This window comes from Myotis myotis, unplaced genomic scaffold (assembly GCF_014108235.1).
Source record: "Myotis myotis isolate mMyoMyo1 unplaced genomic scaffold, mMyoMyo1.p scaffold_m19_p_4, whole genome shotgun sequence".
Lineage (NCBI taxonomy): Eukaryota > Metazoa > Chordata > Mammalia > Chiroptera > Vespertilionidae > Myotis > Myotis myotis.
In genome coordinates this window covers 84916009-84931352 of record NW_023416346.1, presented here as the reverse complement: position 1 = coordinate 84931352, position 15344 = coordinate 84916009, and the positions used below count along the sequence as shown (strand labels likewise).

Below are 15344 nucleotides of genomic sequence, written 5' to 3'. Positions count from 1 at the left end.
ACTTACTATACAGCAGTTAAAATGTATGAACTAGATCAATATGTATGAAAATGGCTAAATCTCAAAAACAATGTTGAGCGAAAAAATCAAGTTGTAAAATGATACGCACATTCTATCAATCATGTCCATTTAAAAACAGAAACACTCTATATTAGATATCGATATATGCAGATATACCTATACACACACACCTATACATCAATATGTACACATATGTGTATACACATATATATGTTTAAAAACAGACTAGAAGTAAACACACCATTTCCTGGGTAGTGCTCACCTCTGTGCAGGAAGATAAATATGACAGGTGAGGAACTTCACTTATATCTAAAAAATTATCTTTACTGGAAAGAGAAAACTGAAATCAACATGGCCAAATGCTAGTGCCCGTTCACTGTGTAGGTGGGTGCCTATATCTTTTCCTCAGCACTTGTCTGGCATATATTTTTCTATTCCTTTTGTGTTATTGTGTTAAGGTATATAATCCACATAGAGTTTTATATTTGTTACCCGTTCCCTCTGGAGTTTCTGTTTTCTGAAAGGAGATTTTAACTCCTTCACTCCTACACTCATTTTGGATTTACTCTACCATTGTTCTTTCATTTTACCATGCTTTCTTGTTTCTTTCCTTCCTGACAGAGTATTCTCTATGCAGCCTTTGCCCCACAGTAGTTTGATAAACACATACTTTATTCCTTTTAGAAATAATTACCCTTAATTTTGCTGTTGTCAGAGTCAGCATTTCCAGTGAAACTAGTTTTTCTACTATTTGGAACACCAAAAACCCTATTTTGATGCAAATGCAAGGGATCCATTTAAAAAGTCACTTAGTACCATTGTTTTAGACAAAACCAAACAATTCCACTGTAGCATGTAAAACCAAAAGAACTTTAATAAGCTTTCTGGCACTGTAATTACAGGAACATTAACCCATAACATGCAACAGAAATGGGGATGCCTTTTGGACATATTTAACAGATAAACTTGATATTATAATTAACAGCAACATATCTACTGAAAAAACAAATGCAACAGATTTCAATGTTCAGGTTAGAAAATGTATGTTCTTATTGCAATCTCAAGTAGCATTTAGAAAGTTTAGTTTTCCCTTTGTCACCTCTAAAACACAGTATGGTTTTTAATGCAATTGTACACAACCGTTTCACATTGGAAATGATCACAAGAAATCAACTGATATACTAGATTAATGGACTGATTGGTTTCATTTCAACTGTTAATTCTGAGAGGAATCCTGCAGTATTGTGGGTTTCAGACAGGGAAAATAGTAGACCAAGAGGAAAGAGCCTTGGTCTTAAAGTTGGGGAGGGAACATGCAGCGGCACACAGGGCAAGTGCCGGACTTCTGAAGCCAGATGGACACGCATGGCTTGTGGAAATAGTGGTGGCATGGCAGCTCGGTTGCCACCTCCCCCTTCACATATTCACTGCAACATATGGGGCAACACATTTCTTGCCCCACTGCACTATGGTCTTCAGTGACCAGGATCTCAGGTAGACTGTCGATGCTCTCCTTGCTTGCTGGTGGATTGGCCACCTCCACGTCCACTGCAAGAGACTCCAAGTGTGCGAGGGCCGTTTCCATTGCCTGTGCCAGGCGTTCTTCAAGTGCCATGTACGTGAGGAACTGAGGATCCACGTAGGAAATGGCTTCGGCCACCCCCAACCCATCTGCAAACCCATCAAAGAGGCTCCAATCCACTTCTAGGTCTTCACTCACGCTGGAGTCATCTTCGAGGTTGTTGTTGCCATCCAGCATGAAGACCCCAGGATGCAGAAACTCCTGACCGGAATCATTATCCTCTTCACTGCTGCTCTCATTTTCATTGTATTGGAGCCAAGGAACTTCTCCTTCTTCCGGCAATGCCCGCTCCACTTCCTGAAGAGCTGGTCTTTGAACTTCTTCAAGTTCATTGCTGCCATTGCTGCCAGTGATGGCACTAGCACTGGGGCTAGCGCCGGCGTTGACAATCACTCCGGCATTCACTCTGGCTGGCTCAGGTTGGTGCTCTTCTTTCCCTGGTGGAGTCTCCCAGCTTTCGCCATTGGACGACGGGTTTTTCTCCCAATCTCCATGCTTCTGACGCAAAGCAGCAGTACACTCTTTGTCACTGTCAGAGTCTTCATCGCAGTATTTGTGGTAATCATCATTGAATGTCCAGAAGTCATGGTCGGCCATGGTACATCGCCGTCTTGGCACCTTTTCTGGCTTCACTTGGTCGTTCCTGGCTTCCCTCTCATCCTCAAGATACTTTGGCTCAGAGTAGCCACTTGAACTCTCGCCTCTGCCTCTCCTTGCCCGGCTGCCCAAGTGGCACTCACCAGTGCTAGCAGTGTCCCTCCACCTGGAAGTACTGTGTGGCATATCTTCATCATCATCAGTATCAAAAAATATTTTTGGTTTTACACAGTTTGGACTGGCTAGATTTCTGATTTTGGGCCTCACCACTGGTTCCTCTGCAACCTTAGGGGTGTTTTCCCCACCAGCACGAACAATCACAGGACCCCTGCTGGGACGCACAGGTACATTCTGCTCCTGTCTGTCCCTCTCCAGGCTGTCGCCTTTTGTAGCCACCTTCGTGTCAGCAGCAGAGGTCTGAGGAGCCATGCTCTTTTGCTGCAGGAACTCAGCTCTGCCAGTAGAGCGTATCACTGTAGGGGCTGGATCAAGCTCCTTTCTCACATCACTGTTAAAACTAGAGAACTGGGGGGGCACACCAACCAAAGACCTTGCCCCTTTCTCTGGGTCATACAGCTTATCACCTTTAAACTTGCCAGCTTTCCCTCTCACTGGCACTCGCTCCACAGGCCCAGCCCCCTCCTCCTCGCTATCATCTGCCCCGAAAGAGTCAATATGTCCATAAGCCATTCCTCTTCTGCTACCCAGACCCCTGTACTCTCTGGACGGGTACCTGGAGTAGTCCTCATTATCAACAGTCAGGCTGCTTCCTGAATTCTCACTGTCATCCCAACGATGACGATTGGTGGAAAATGGTGATCGGCTCCTCTTGGTGGTTTGACTGGGGGCTGATCTGTGCATTGGGACTTCAGGTGTCGTCTTTCTCTGGCTGGAAATCCTTTCCTGCTGGCTCGTGGATGGCCTGAAACTGACATAGGCATGCATTCTTCCATACCTCCTTCCTGTATGGGACTGATACCCTCCTGCTGGCCTGGGCCACAGAGGCTTGCTAGATTCCTGACCCACTGCTCTGACTTAAGAGGCTTTCCAATAAAGCTGGGGTTCAAGTGGAAAGGCTCCTGCTCCCTATACACACTTTGGAGATGGGAAGGTCAAATCAGTTCAGAATAAAGGAGCAGGGAGATTTCTTTCCACTTCAGTAGGCAGGTAACAGAAAGAATAAGGGGCCTTTAAAATTAGTTTCACTTTCTTTTAAAGCCTGGAGTAGCATTCCAGTGACTGTCAGGTGTAGACTGGAATACATTTTTAATGTTGGCAAAATTATTACAAAACTGGGTTTGTAGGAAAGTGAAATTGAGGGGAGAATCTGACAGAATATGGGGGGGGGGTGACTGGACTCTGGGTGGGTGGGTGAAGTACTGTGGAATTGCACCAATATGGGAAGAGGAAAGACTACTGTGGGTTTTTATGGAGTATCTGCATTTTTCTGAGCCCTGCAGACATACAGGAGAATTGCGAATTGGAATAGGGTGGAAAATATAGATCACTGTGTGTACTGAGTGCAGACATGTCTATCAGAAGGAGAGGGACAGGTGGAAGGGGAACAGCAATCATGCAATGGAGAGATGGCTATGTTTGTAGGGGGATGGTGCAGGTGATGGTGGCACTGGGAAGAAGGGTGTCATAAAGAATTAAGACCCTTTCTGGACGTAGGTATAAAAATGACAGCTGTGGGTAGGATGGCTTCAGAGGAGAGGGGCGTGTATAAGTATGAGAGAAACAGAACGTGAATGTGTGATCCTATGTGTGAAGAGACACCTGGGTTTATGTTGCTGTAGCAGGCAAGGAAGGGTACGGTGGCACTGGACAGGTGTGTCCATGACTGTGTGTGTGTTCGTCAAAATGGAAGGCAACAGTGCACTGCAGGGACCAGAAAAAGAGGGCTGTCTGTGCACATGCGTAGTAGGCAGGAGAGGGGAGCATTTGGGAGGGGTGTGTGGGGTGTATTTGTATGTAAGGGGCCTATGAAAGAGGAGCCAGCATTCTGACTATATCCTTATATATGTATGTGGCTGATCCTGGAGGGTGAGGTTGTGTGTATATGTATGTGTATCTGGGGAAAGGCACTGCAGGGTATGACTGTATGAGCGTGTGTCCTGTGTGGGGGAAGGGCCACACAGGAACCTTGAGTCCTGGGGGGGGGGGTGGCTTCAATGGAATGTTTCTGTGTGTGCACCCATGGGAGTGCATGTGTGTGTATGTACATGCTTGTGTGTGTCCTTGCACGCGAGAGACATGGGAGGGGGATGGGAGGATACCGGGAGGTAGAGGGAGAGGTAAGGGGAGGGGGAGCAGGCTGCAATGTCAAAATGAGAACCAGGAAAATATTATCAGTTCAAATGGCAAATCCAAACCAATGTGGCAGGGAAAGGGGGAAAGAACGGATGGGGGAATAGTTTTCCCCTGGGAATAATTTTTTTTCTAACAAAAAATATATTTACCAAAAAATCTTAACAATTTACATTCAGCAAACCAACTGCAAAATGGGGGCTGCAAAGGGGCCGAGAAAGGAGGAGAGGCAGGGAGAGGTGGGAGAGTGCTGGGACCACTAGTCCCCTCAGTGATTAAAGCCACTCGAGTGGGGAGCCACGCCACAGGAAAGAGGCTGAGGATGGGGTTCCCAAACAGGCCGATGGAGGACACAGGCCTCCCACTGCAGTCAGGTCCCGAGAATGCCCCACCCCTTCCCGAGGGGCGAGCCGGAAAATCTGCTCGCTAGAGCTCCTCCAAATCCTCTCTCCCGCCGGCCACTCGCCCCACCGCCCTGTCTGGATGAATGCAGGACGTCTACAGCATTTCACTCACCAGTCCGGACACCCGCGCGCCCTCGTGCTCTGGGACCTCCGACCGCCAAGACTGCCAAAGCCAAAGCTGCTGCTCGGGGTCTGGCTCCTCCTCAGCCAGATAACAGCGGGCAGGCGGCAGCGGAAGTGACGGTGGCTATAGCTGGGGCCGCCCCCGAGATGTGGCGGGGGTGGCAGCTGCTCTAGACAAATCAGGGTGGGCCCAAAAGCTTTATTTCATTTTAAATGATGAATTCGCCAAGGATACAGAAAAGGACAGTGAGAAATGTAGCCAACAGCCAGCTTTAACAAATGTTAACCATTTAGCCACATTCCCTTCTGTTCTGTTTTTTTTTTCTTTTAATAAAATGAAATCTGCAAAGTCTTTCTGATTAATTCCAATGTGAAAGTAATTATATTAATATATATCCTGTTACATGTTATGGTTTTTACTGGAAGTATTTAAAATGTGAAACTATACTTAAGGTTGCAGTAAGTTTTGTTTTTTTTTACCTGCTTGAGGCAAATTGAACTGTTTACAGTAGAATTTGTTGTTGTTGTTGTTAATCACAAAATCAAGCTACTCTATCCAAAAGAAATGATCAATCATGAAGCACAGCACGGGTTCGCATTCTGGTAAATACACTGCAGTTTAAAAACATTACAGCCATTTCTTTTGGGTTGATACAATTTGAACTCTGAACTTCTTTTTCAAAAAATTGCACTTTACAATGTATCTCTAATATTTGCAACAATAGCAAATAGGTTCACAACAACAGTGAAGTTTTGTTCTGACTGGAAATAAAATGCATAGTAGAAGAACATGAAATTTTAGAGGTACCAACAGAATGAAAATAAGATGTATGACTTTCGCTGAAACCGGTTTGGCTCAGTGGATAGAGCGTCAGCCTGCGGACTGAAGGGTCCCAGGTTCGATTCCGGTCAAGGGCATGTACCTGGGTTGCGGTACTGGGTTGCGGCGACTGATCGATGGTTCTCTTTCATCGATGTTTCTGACTCTCTATCTCTCTCCTTTCCTCTCTGTAAAAAATCAATAAAAAATATTAAAAAAAAAAGATGTATGACTTTCAAACCATTAAAACATATGTAGAATGAAGAGAAAAACTCAGTTTATCAAAGGGCAGAAATGGGTAGAGAGGCAACAAGAATGGATGTTAAAAAAAAAAAAAGACAAAGGGCAGGAATAAGTTCAAATATATCAGTATGCATCATGGGTTTTCCTATTAAAAAAACCCACCAAAATCTCACTTTGAGCATTTCATTTTCAGAAATCTAGTTATATGTTGTTTATATGAATTTTACCTAAAAAAAAAATAAGAATGGAAAATATGCAGCAGTTAAACACTGACAGAAAGGAAGGAAGGATAAGCATAGAAAGGGAGGGAAGGTGGAGGGAGGGAAAGGAAAATAAATTTAAATCTTCACCTCAGGAATGAGGATATTTTCCCATTGGTTTTTAAAGAGAGTTGAAGGGAGGGGGGAGAGGGAACGAAAGAAACACGGATTGAACCTGCAACAGAAGTACTCTTGACAGAAAATCGAACCCACCACTTTTAGGTTCCTGGGCCGACACTCTAGCCACATTCAAACCAGCCAGGGCAGAAAAAGTTTTTTAAAAAGAAAGAAAGAGAAAGGAAGAAGGAAGAAAGGAAAGAAGGAAATAGATATAGTAATGTTAATACAGAAAAAATAAATAACTCAAACTAAAAAGCATTAACGAGAACAAAACAGATTGCTTCATTTGCCAAGAAGATATAGTTGATAAAATTTAAATGCCAAACAATGTAATTTCAAAATATATGAGGCAAATATTGTTAGAAATATAAAGATATCAGAAAGTCTGCAATTATAGAGGGAGACATAGCCGCAGTTGTTATGGTATAGATAGATCAAATAGACTAATAAATTAGTATATAGAGAGATTGAACAATACAATTAATAAGATTGCTCTAATGTATATGTATTCATGTACTCAAGAAAGAATGCATTTTTTAAAAAATATGCTTTTATTGATTTTTTGAGAGAGAGAGAGAGAGAGAGAGAGAGAGAGAGAGAGAGAGAGAGAGAAAAGAAAGAGATAGAAACATCAATGTGAAGTGAGAGCAGAACATTGATTGGCTGCCTCCTGCACTCCCCCTACTGGGGATCAAGCCCATAACCAGCAATCAAACCAGCAACCTCTTGGTTCATGGGTTGACACTCAGTCACTGAGCCACACTGGCCAGACAAGAAAGAATACATTTTAAGTAAAAATATTTAAAATATTTCAAACATACATAAATGTACCTAGTATAAAATGCACAGTTCCACATAACTGTCACACAGATTGAGCAAATTTTATTTTCTGCAGATCTTCAGATCCTTCTGCTTTTGAAGCAAAATATTACAGTTGAAGCCCTCACTTTATCCTATTCATCTTACTTCTTTTTCCCAAAGAAGCACCATTTAGACTTTTCCTTCTGTCCATGTTTGCTTTTCTTTTTCTACATATGTAGATGTCTGTAACCAATACACACTATTATTTTATGCATTTATTTTATTTTAATTTAATTATTTTTTTATTGTCTAAAGTTTTACATATGTCTCCTTTTCCCCCAATTGACCCTCCCCTGGCATTCCCACCCCGGACAAGCCTCCACCGCCCCAGTGTCTGTGTCCATTAGTTATGCTAATATGCATGCCTACAAGTCCTTTGGTTCCTCTCTAACCGTCCATCCCCCCAATGTCTCTAGATTGATCTATTTTTGTTCATCAAATTATGTTGGTCATTATATCCCACATATGAGTGAGATCATGTGATATTTATCTTTCTCTGACTGGCTTATTTTGCTTAGCATAATGCTCTCCAGTTCCATCCATGTTGTTGCAAATGGTAAAAGTTCCTTCTTATAGCACAAATTCTGTAAATTGTATCATAATAAATACATCCTCTGAAGCTTAAATTTTTACTTATTCTTTTAGAAATTTAGCAGTTTCATACATTTAAATTTAGGTCATGTATTTTAACTGCTGAATAATATTATATCAATTTTCCAACATGATATTACTATAATATATTATTGTATGGACTTCTGTTGCATGAATTATCCATTTTCTTTCCTCTCTTTCCCTCCTGATGGACTTGGGTTGTTTCGGTTTTGTGCTATTATAAATGGGTATTTAATGAACATGGTTCCTTGTGGCCACATGGAAGAGTTTTTCTTGGGCAGAGCTTCCCAGCTAAGTAATGGATGTTCTTATATATTGATCCCCTTATTCTTCCAGGAAGATGATCTGACTTACTGCTACCATGAAGACTGTTGTCTCTGGCTAAGAGCAGACTGTGTTCATCCTAGTGAGCTGGTATACATATTATCATTTTAAACATTTGCATTGATGTGAAAAAATTGGGGGGAAAAACTGCTCTAGCATATTTATATTGAAATGAAATTTCTGCATCAAAGAGTATGTACTAGTTATCTATTGCTGCATAACAAATTGCCCCCAAACTTAGCAATTTAAAATTTATATAAAACAAACATTTATTATATAATACTCTCTGTGAGTCAAGAATTTACTAATAGCTTAACTGGGTGCCTCTGGATCAGTCTCTCATGGGGTTGTACTCAAGCTGTCATCTGGGGTTTCAATCTCACTTGCAGGCTCATTTGGGGCGGGATGTCCACATCTAAGCTCCTTTACATGGCTATTGGCAGGCCTCAGAAGATCCACTTCCAAATTCAATTATGTGGTTGCTGTCAGGCTTTGGTTTCATGCCATGTGGCATCATAGGTGAATTTTACCAAACAGTCAAATAAGAACTAACATCTACACTTCTCAAACTATTCCAAAAAGCTCAAGAGGAGAGTTTTACGAGACCAGCATTACTCTCATTCCAAAAATACCACAAATAAAAATACCACAAATAAAAAAAAATTATAAGCTAATATCCCTGATGAACATACATGCTAAAATCCTCAACAAAATATTAGCAAACCAGATTTCAGCAGTGCATTAGAAAGATCATACACTATGACCAAGTGGGATTTATTCATAACATGCAAAGTTGGTACAACATTCTCAAATCAATTATTGTTATACACAACATAAACAAAATGAAGGATAAAAATCATATTATCATATCAATAGATGCAGAAAAAAGCATTGGACAAAATCCAGCACCCGCTTATGATAAAAACCCTCAGCAAAGTGGGAATATGGGGAACATACCTCAGCATAGTAAAGGCCATATATGACAAAACCACAGCTAGCATCATATTCAATGGGTTAAAACTAAAAGCACTTCTCTTAAAATCAGGTACAAGACAGGGATGTTCACTTTCACCACTTTTATTCAGCATAGTACTAGAAGTCCTATCCACAGCAATCAGACAAGAAGAAGAAATAAAAGGCATCTGAATTGGAAAGGAAGATATAAAACTGTCATTATTTGCACATGACATGATATTGTATATAGAAAACCCTAAAGATTCTACTAAAAAACTACCACAATTGATAAATGAATTCAGTAAGTAGTAGGATACAAAATAAATATTCAGAAATTGGTTGCATTTTTATACACCAATAATGAACTATCAGAACGGGAAATTAAGAGAACAATCCCATTTACAATTGCATCCAAAGAAATAGCTAGGAATAAATTTACCCAAGGAGGTAAAAAATCTGTACTCTGAAAATTATAAGACACTGAAGAAAGAAACTGAAGAAGATACAAATAAATGGAAGCATATACTGTGGTCATAGATAGAAAGAGGTAACATCATTAGTTCTATAGATTCAACACATTTCTAATCAAAATAACAATGGCATTTTTTACAGAACTAGAATAAGTAATCCAAAAATTTATATGGAACTGCAAAAGATCCTGAATAGTCACAGAAATATTTTGAAAGACCAAAGTTGGAAGCATGCTACCTAATATCAAACTATACTATAAGGCCATAGTAATTGAAACAGCATGGTATTGGCACAAGAACAGTCAGATAGAACAATGGAACAAAACACAGTCCAGAAATCAACCCACACCATTATGGTCAACTAATCTATGACAAAAGAGGCAAGACTATACAACGGGATAATGACAATTTCTTCAATAAATGGTGTTGGAAAAATTGGACAGATACATGCAAAAAGTGAAACTAGAGGACCTTTGTACACCATATCCAAGAACAAACTCAAAATGGATAAAAGATTTAAATGTAAGACTCAAAACCATAAAACTAGAAGAAAACAGGCAGTAAAATTTTTGACATTTCTTCTAGCAATATATTTTTTGATATATCTCCTTGGGAAGGGAAACCAAAGAAAAAATAAACAAATGGGAATACATTAAACTAAAAAGTTTTTGCACAGCAAAGGAAACCATCAACAAAACGAAAAGACAACCTACCGATTGGAAGATATTCACCAATGATACATCCAATAAGGGATTAATATCCAACATTTATAAAGAAGTCAACAACTCAACATCAAAGAAACAAACAATCCATTTTTAAAAATGGGCAGAGAACCTGAACAGACACTTCTCCAAAGAAGACATACAGATGGACAATAGACATATGAAAAGATGTTCAATATCTCTAATCATCAGGGAAATCAACACAAAACAATGAGCTATCACCACATAAGTATCGGAAAGGTTACCATCAATAAATCAACAAGCAACAATGTTGGCCAGGATGTGGAGAGAAGGGAACCCTGGGGCATTGTTGGTGGGAATGACGATTGGAGCAGCCGCTAGGGAAAGCAATATGGAGTTTCCTCAAAAATTAAAAAAATAGAACTGTCTTATGACTCAGTGGTTCCACTTCTGGTTAAATTATTCAAGGAAACCCAAAACACTAATTCGAACGACTATATGCACTCCTATGTTCATTGCAGCGTTATTTACAATACCCACGATATGGAAACAACTCAAGTACCCATCAATATATGAGTGGATAAAAAAGTGGTGGTACACAATACCAGATATCAAGCTATATTACAAAGCCACTGTTCACAAAACTGCCTGGTATCGGCACAAGAACAGACATATAGACCAATGGAACAGAATAAAGAACCCAGAAGTTGACCCAAGACATTACACTCAATTAATATTCGACAAAGGAGGCAAGAGCATACAATGGAGTGAAAACAGCTTCTTTAATAAATGGTGCTGGGAAATTTGGTCAGATACATGCAAAAAAAATGAAACTAGACCACCAACTTATACACAAAAATAAACTCAAAATAGATAAAGAACTTGTTCGTAAGACAGTTAGCCATAAAAATCCTAGAAGAATCCATAGGCAGCAAAATAGCAGACATATGTCGTAGCAATATCTTTACCGATACAGCTCCCAGGACAATGGAAACTAAGGAGAAAATAAACAAATGAAATTACATCAAAATAAAAAGCTTCTGCACAGCAAAAGAAACCATCAACAAAACAACAAGAAAGCCCACTGCATGGGAGAACATATTTGCCAACGTTATCTCTGATAAGGGATTAATTTCCAAAATTTATACAGAACTCACAACTAGACCACCAACTTACACCATACACAAAAATAAACTCAAAATGGATAAAGGACTTAAATGTACGACAGGAAACTATAAAAATTCTAGAAGAATCCAAAGGCAACAAAATCTCAGACATATGCCGAAGCAATTTCTTCACTGATACAGCTCCTAGGGCACTTGAAACTAAAGAGAAAATGAACAAATGGGACTACATCAAAATAAAAAGCTTCTGCACAGCAAAAGAAACCATCAACAAAACAACGAGAAAACCCACTGTGTGGGAAAACATATTTGCCAATGTCATATCCGATAAGGGCCTAATCTCCAAAATTTATAGGGAACTCATACAACTTAACAAAAGGAAGATAAACAATCCAATCAAAAAATGGACAAAGGACCTAAATAGACACCTTTCAAAAGAGGACATTCAGAAAGCCAAGAGACATATGAAAACATGCTCAAAGTCACTAATCATCCGAGAGATGCAAATCAAAACAACAATGAGGTACCATCTCACACCTGTCAGACTGGCTATCATCAACAAATCAACAAACGACAAGTGCTGGAGAGGATGTGGAGAAAAAGGAACACTTGTGCACTGCTGGTGGGAATGCAGACTGGTGCAGCCACTATGGAAGACAGTATGGAGTTTCCTTAAAAAACTGAAAATGGAACTCCCATTTGACCCTGTGATCCCACTTCTAGGAATATATCCCAAGAAACCAGAAACACCAATCAGAAAGGATATATGCACCCCTATGTTCATAGCAGAACAATTCACCATAGCTAAGATCTGGAAACAGCCTAAGTGCCCATCAGTAGATGAATGGATTAGAAAACTGTGGTACATCTACACGATGGAATACTATGCTGCTCTAAAAAGGAAGGAACTCTTACCATTTGCAACGTCATGGATGGAACTGGAGAGCATTATGCTAAGTGAAATAAGCCAGTCAATGAAGGAAAAATACCACATGATCTCACTCATTCATGGATAATAGAGACCATTATAAACTTTTGAACAATAATAGATACAGAGGCAGAGCTGCCTCAAACAGATTGTCAAACTGCAGCAGGAAGGCCGGGGAGGGTTGCGGGGCAGGAGGTAGGGGGGTAAGAGATCAACTAAAGGACTTGTATGCATGCATAGAAGCATAACCAGTGGACATAAGACATTGGGGGATAGGGGAGGCTAGGGGACTGTCTAGGGCGGGGGGATAAAATGGACACATATGTAATACCCTTTGTAATACTTTAAGCAATAAAAAAAAAATGGGCAAAGGACTTAAATAGATACTTTTCAAAAGAGGACATTCAGAAGGCTAAGAGACATATGAAAACATGCTCAAAGTCACTAATCAGAGAGATGCAAATCAAAATGACAATGAGGTACCAGCTCACACCTGTCAGAATGGCTATCATCAACAAATCAACAAACGACAAGTGCTGTCGAGGATGCGGAGAAAAAAAGAACCCCCTTGCACTGCTGGTAGAAATGCAGACTGGTGCAGCCACTGTGGAAAACAGTGTGGAGTTTCCTCAAAAAATTAAAAGTGGAACTCCCATTTGACCCAGTAATCTCATTTCTAGGAATATATCCCAAGGAAACAGAAACACCAAGCAGAAAGGATATATGCACCCCTATGTGCATAGCAGAACAATTTATAATAGCTAACATTTGGAAACAGCCTAGATGTCCATCAGCAGATGAGTGGATTAGAAAACTGTGGTACATCTACACGATGGAATACTATGCTGCTGTAAAAAAGAAAGAATTCTTACCGTTTGCAACAGCATGGATGGAACTAGAGAGCATTACGCTAAGCAAAATAAGCCAGTCAGAAAAAGATAAATATCACATGATATCACTCATTTGTGTAATATAATGAACAACATAAACTGATGAACAAAAATAGAACCAGAGACATAGAAGCATCGAGCAGACCATCCAACCTACGAGGGAAGGTGGGGGGAAGGAGGGGTTGAGGGGTTAAGAGATCAACCAAAGGACTTGTATGCATGAATATGAGCATAACCAGTGGACACAGAGAGTAGGGGGATGAGGGCATGTACTGGGGGGTGGGAGCAGCTGGGGAGAGGTCAATGGGGGAAAAAGAAGACCCATGTAATAGTTTAAACAATAAAGAATTTACATTTTAAAAAAGTGGTGGTACAGGAATACAATGGAATATTACCGGCCATAAAAAAGAATGAAATCTTAGCATTGTGACAGCATGGATGGACTTCGAGGGTATTATGCTAAGTGAAATAAGTCAGACAGAGAAAGACAAGTAACATAAGATTCCATTTATTTGTGGAATCTAAAGAACAATTTAAACAAACAAAATAGAAACAGACTCATAGACACAGAGAACAGACTGGTGGTTGCCAGAGGGGCCGGGGTTTGGGGGACCGGGTGAGAAAGGTGAAGTGATTGAGAAGTACAGAATGATAGTTAGAAAATAGTCATGGGGATGTAAAGTATAGCATAGGGCTCTTCTGTCTGGCCACAGCCATCAGTTTTGTTTCAGAGATAAGCCAAGATGGATGCTTACAAATACATCCAGGAGCTATGGAGAAAGAAGCAGTCCGATGCAATGCACTTCCTTCTCAGGGTGGACTGTTGGCACTACAGCCATCTCTCTGCACTCCACAGGGCCCTCAGCCCCACCTGGTCAATAAAGCTCACAGGCTGGAATATAAGGCCAAACAAGGTTATGCCATATATTGGATTTGTGTGCACAGTGGTGGCTGCAAATACCTTGTTGCTAATGGTGCAACCTACAGCAAGCCTGTCCATCATGGTGTCAACCAGTTTACTTGAAGCCTTCAGTCTGTTGCCAAGAAGTGAGGTGGACACCGCTGTGGGGCTCTGAGCATCCTGAATTCTTACTGGGTTGGTGAAGATTCCACATACAAATTCTTTGAGGTTATCCTCATGGATCAATTCTACAAAGCTATTAAAAGGAATCTTGACACCCAAAACAGTCCACAAGCACAGGGAGATGAGAGGGCTGACATCTGCAAAAGCCATGGCCTTGGGAAGGGCCACGAGTTTCACCACACTATTGGTGATTCTCCCTGTGCAGCTTGGAGAAATAACAATACTCTCCAGCTCCACCTTTACTGCTAATATAAGTAATGTTTGTCAAATTCTTACCTAATAAACAATTTAGGGCAGTCATTTCTGCTTAAAAGTGTTCTTTAATTTGTTAAAACGAGTTGCCTGCAGATTGTTTTATGAATCCATTGTCAAATTATGAAAGTTAAAGTGCAATAACGTTAACTATAAGTGATGGTGTATCTTGTTTGTCACAAGATAAATGTTTTTGTCTTTGTTTTATCTTATTAGTGAGTTTATATGTCAGTGTTTAAAATGTTGTTTGGTATAATAGGTGTAAAGTAAATTCTGTGAAAAGGGAGTGCAAAAAGATAAATAAAATGAAGTACAGCATATGGAATATAATTGCGATAACTACTTATGGTGCCAGGTGAGTACTGGAAATATGGGGAGATACTTTGTAAAGTATATGACTGTCTATAACCACTATACTGTACACCTGAAACTAATACAAAATAATATTGAATGTAAACTCTAATTGAAAACTGAAAATAAAAAAGAGAGATAGCTGAAACCGGTTTGGCTCAGTGGATAGAGCGTCGGCCTGCGGACTGAAAGGTCCCAGGTTCGATTCCGGTCAAGGGCATGTACCTGGGTTGCGGGCATATCCCCAGTAGGAGATGTGCAGGAGGCAGCTGATCGATGTTTCTCTCTCATCGATGTTTCTAACTCTCTATCTCTCTCCCTTCCTCTCTGT

General features: G+C 40.4%; 1 protein-coding gene and 1 pseudogene across 1 annotated transcript; one reads left to right on the top strand and one right to left on the bottom strand.

Moving 5' to 3' along the window:
* Positions 1-870: 870 nt before the first annotated feature.
* PJA1 (praja ring finger ubiquitin ligase 1) lies at positions 871-5159 on the bottom strand. Its single transcript, XM_036305858.1, has 2 exons — positions 5027-5159; positions 871-3128 (listed from the first exon to the last, which is right to left on the bottom strand). The coding sequence occupies exon 2, from the start codon at positions 3059-3061 to the stop codon at positions 1316-1318; it is 1746 nt and encodes a 581-aa protein (XP_036161751.1). The 5' UTR covers positions 3062-3128; positions 5027-5159; the 3' UTR covers positions 871-1315.
* Positions 5160-14069: 8910 nt separating this feature from the next.
* On the top strand, positions 14070-14659 carry LOC118653508 (annotated as a pseudogene).
* Positions 14660-15344: the final 685 nt, after the last annotated feature.

Coding starts and splice junctions, on each gene's coding strand:
- PJA1 (XM_036305858.1), bottom strand. CDS start 3,061: ATGCACAGATCAGCCCCCAGTCAAACCACCAAGAGGAGCCGATCACCA.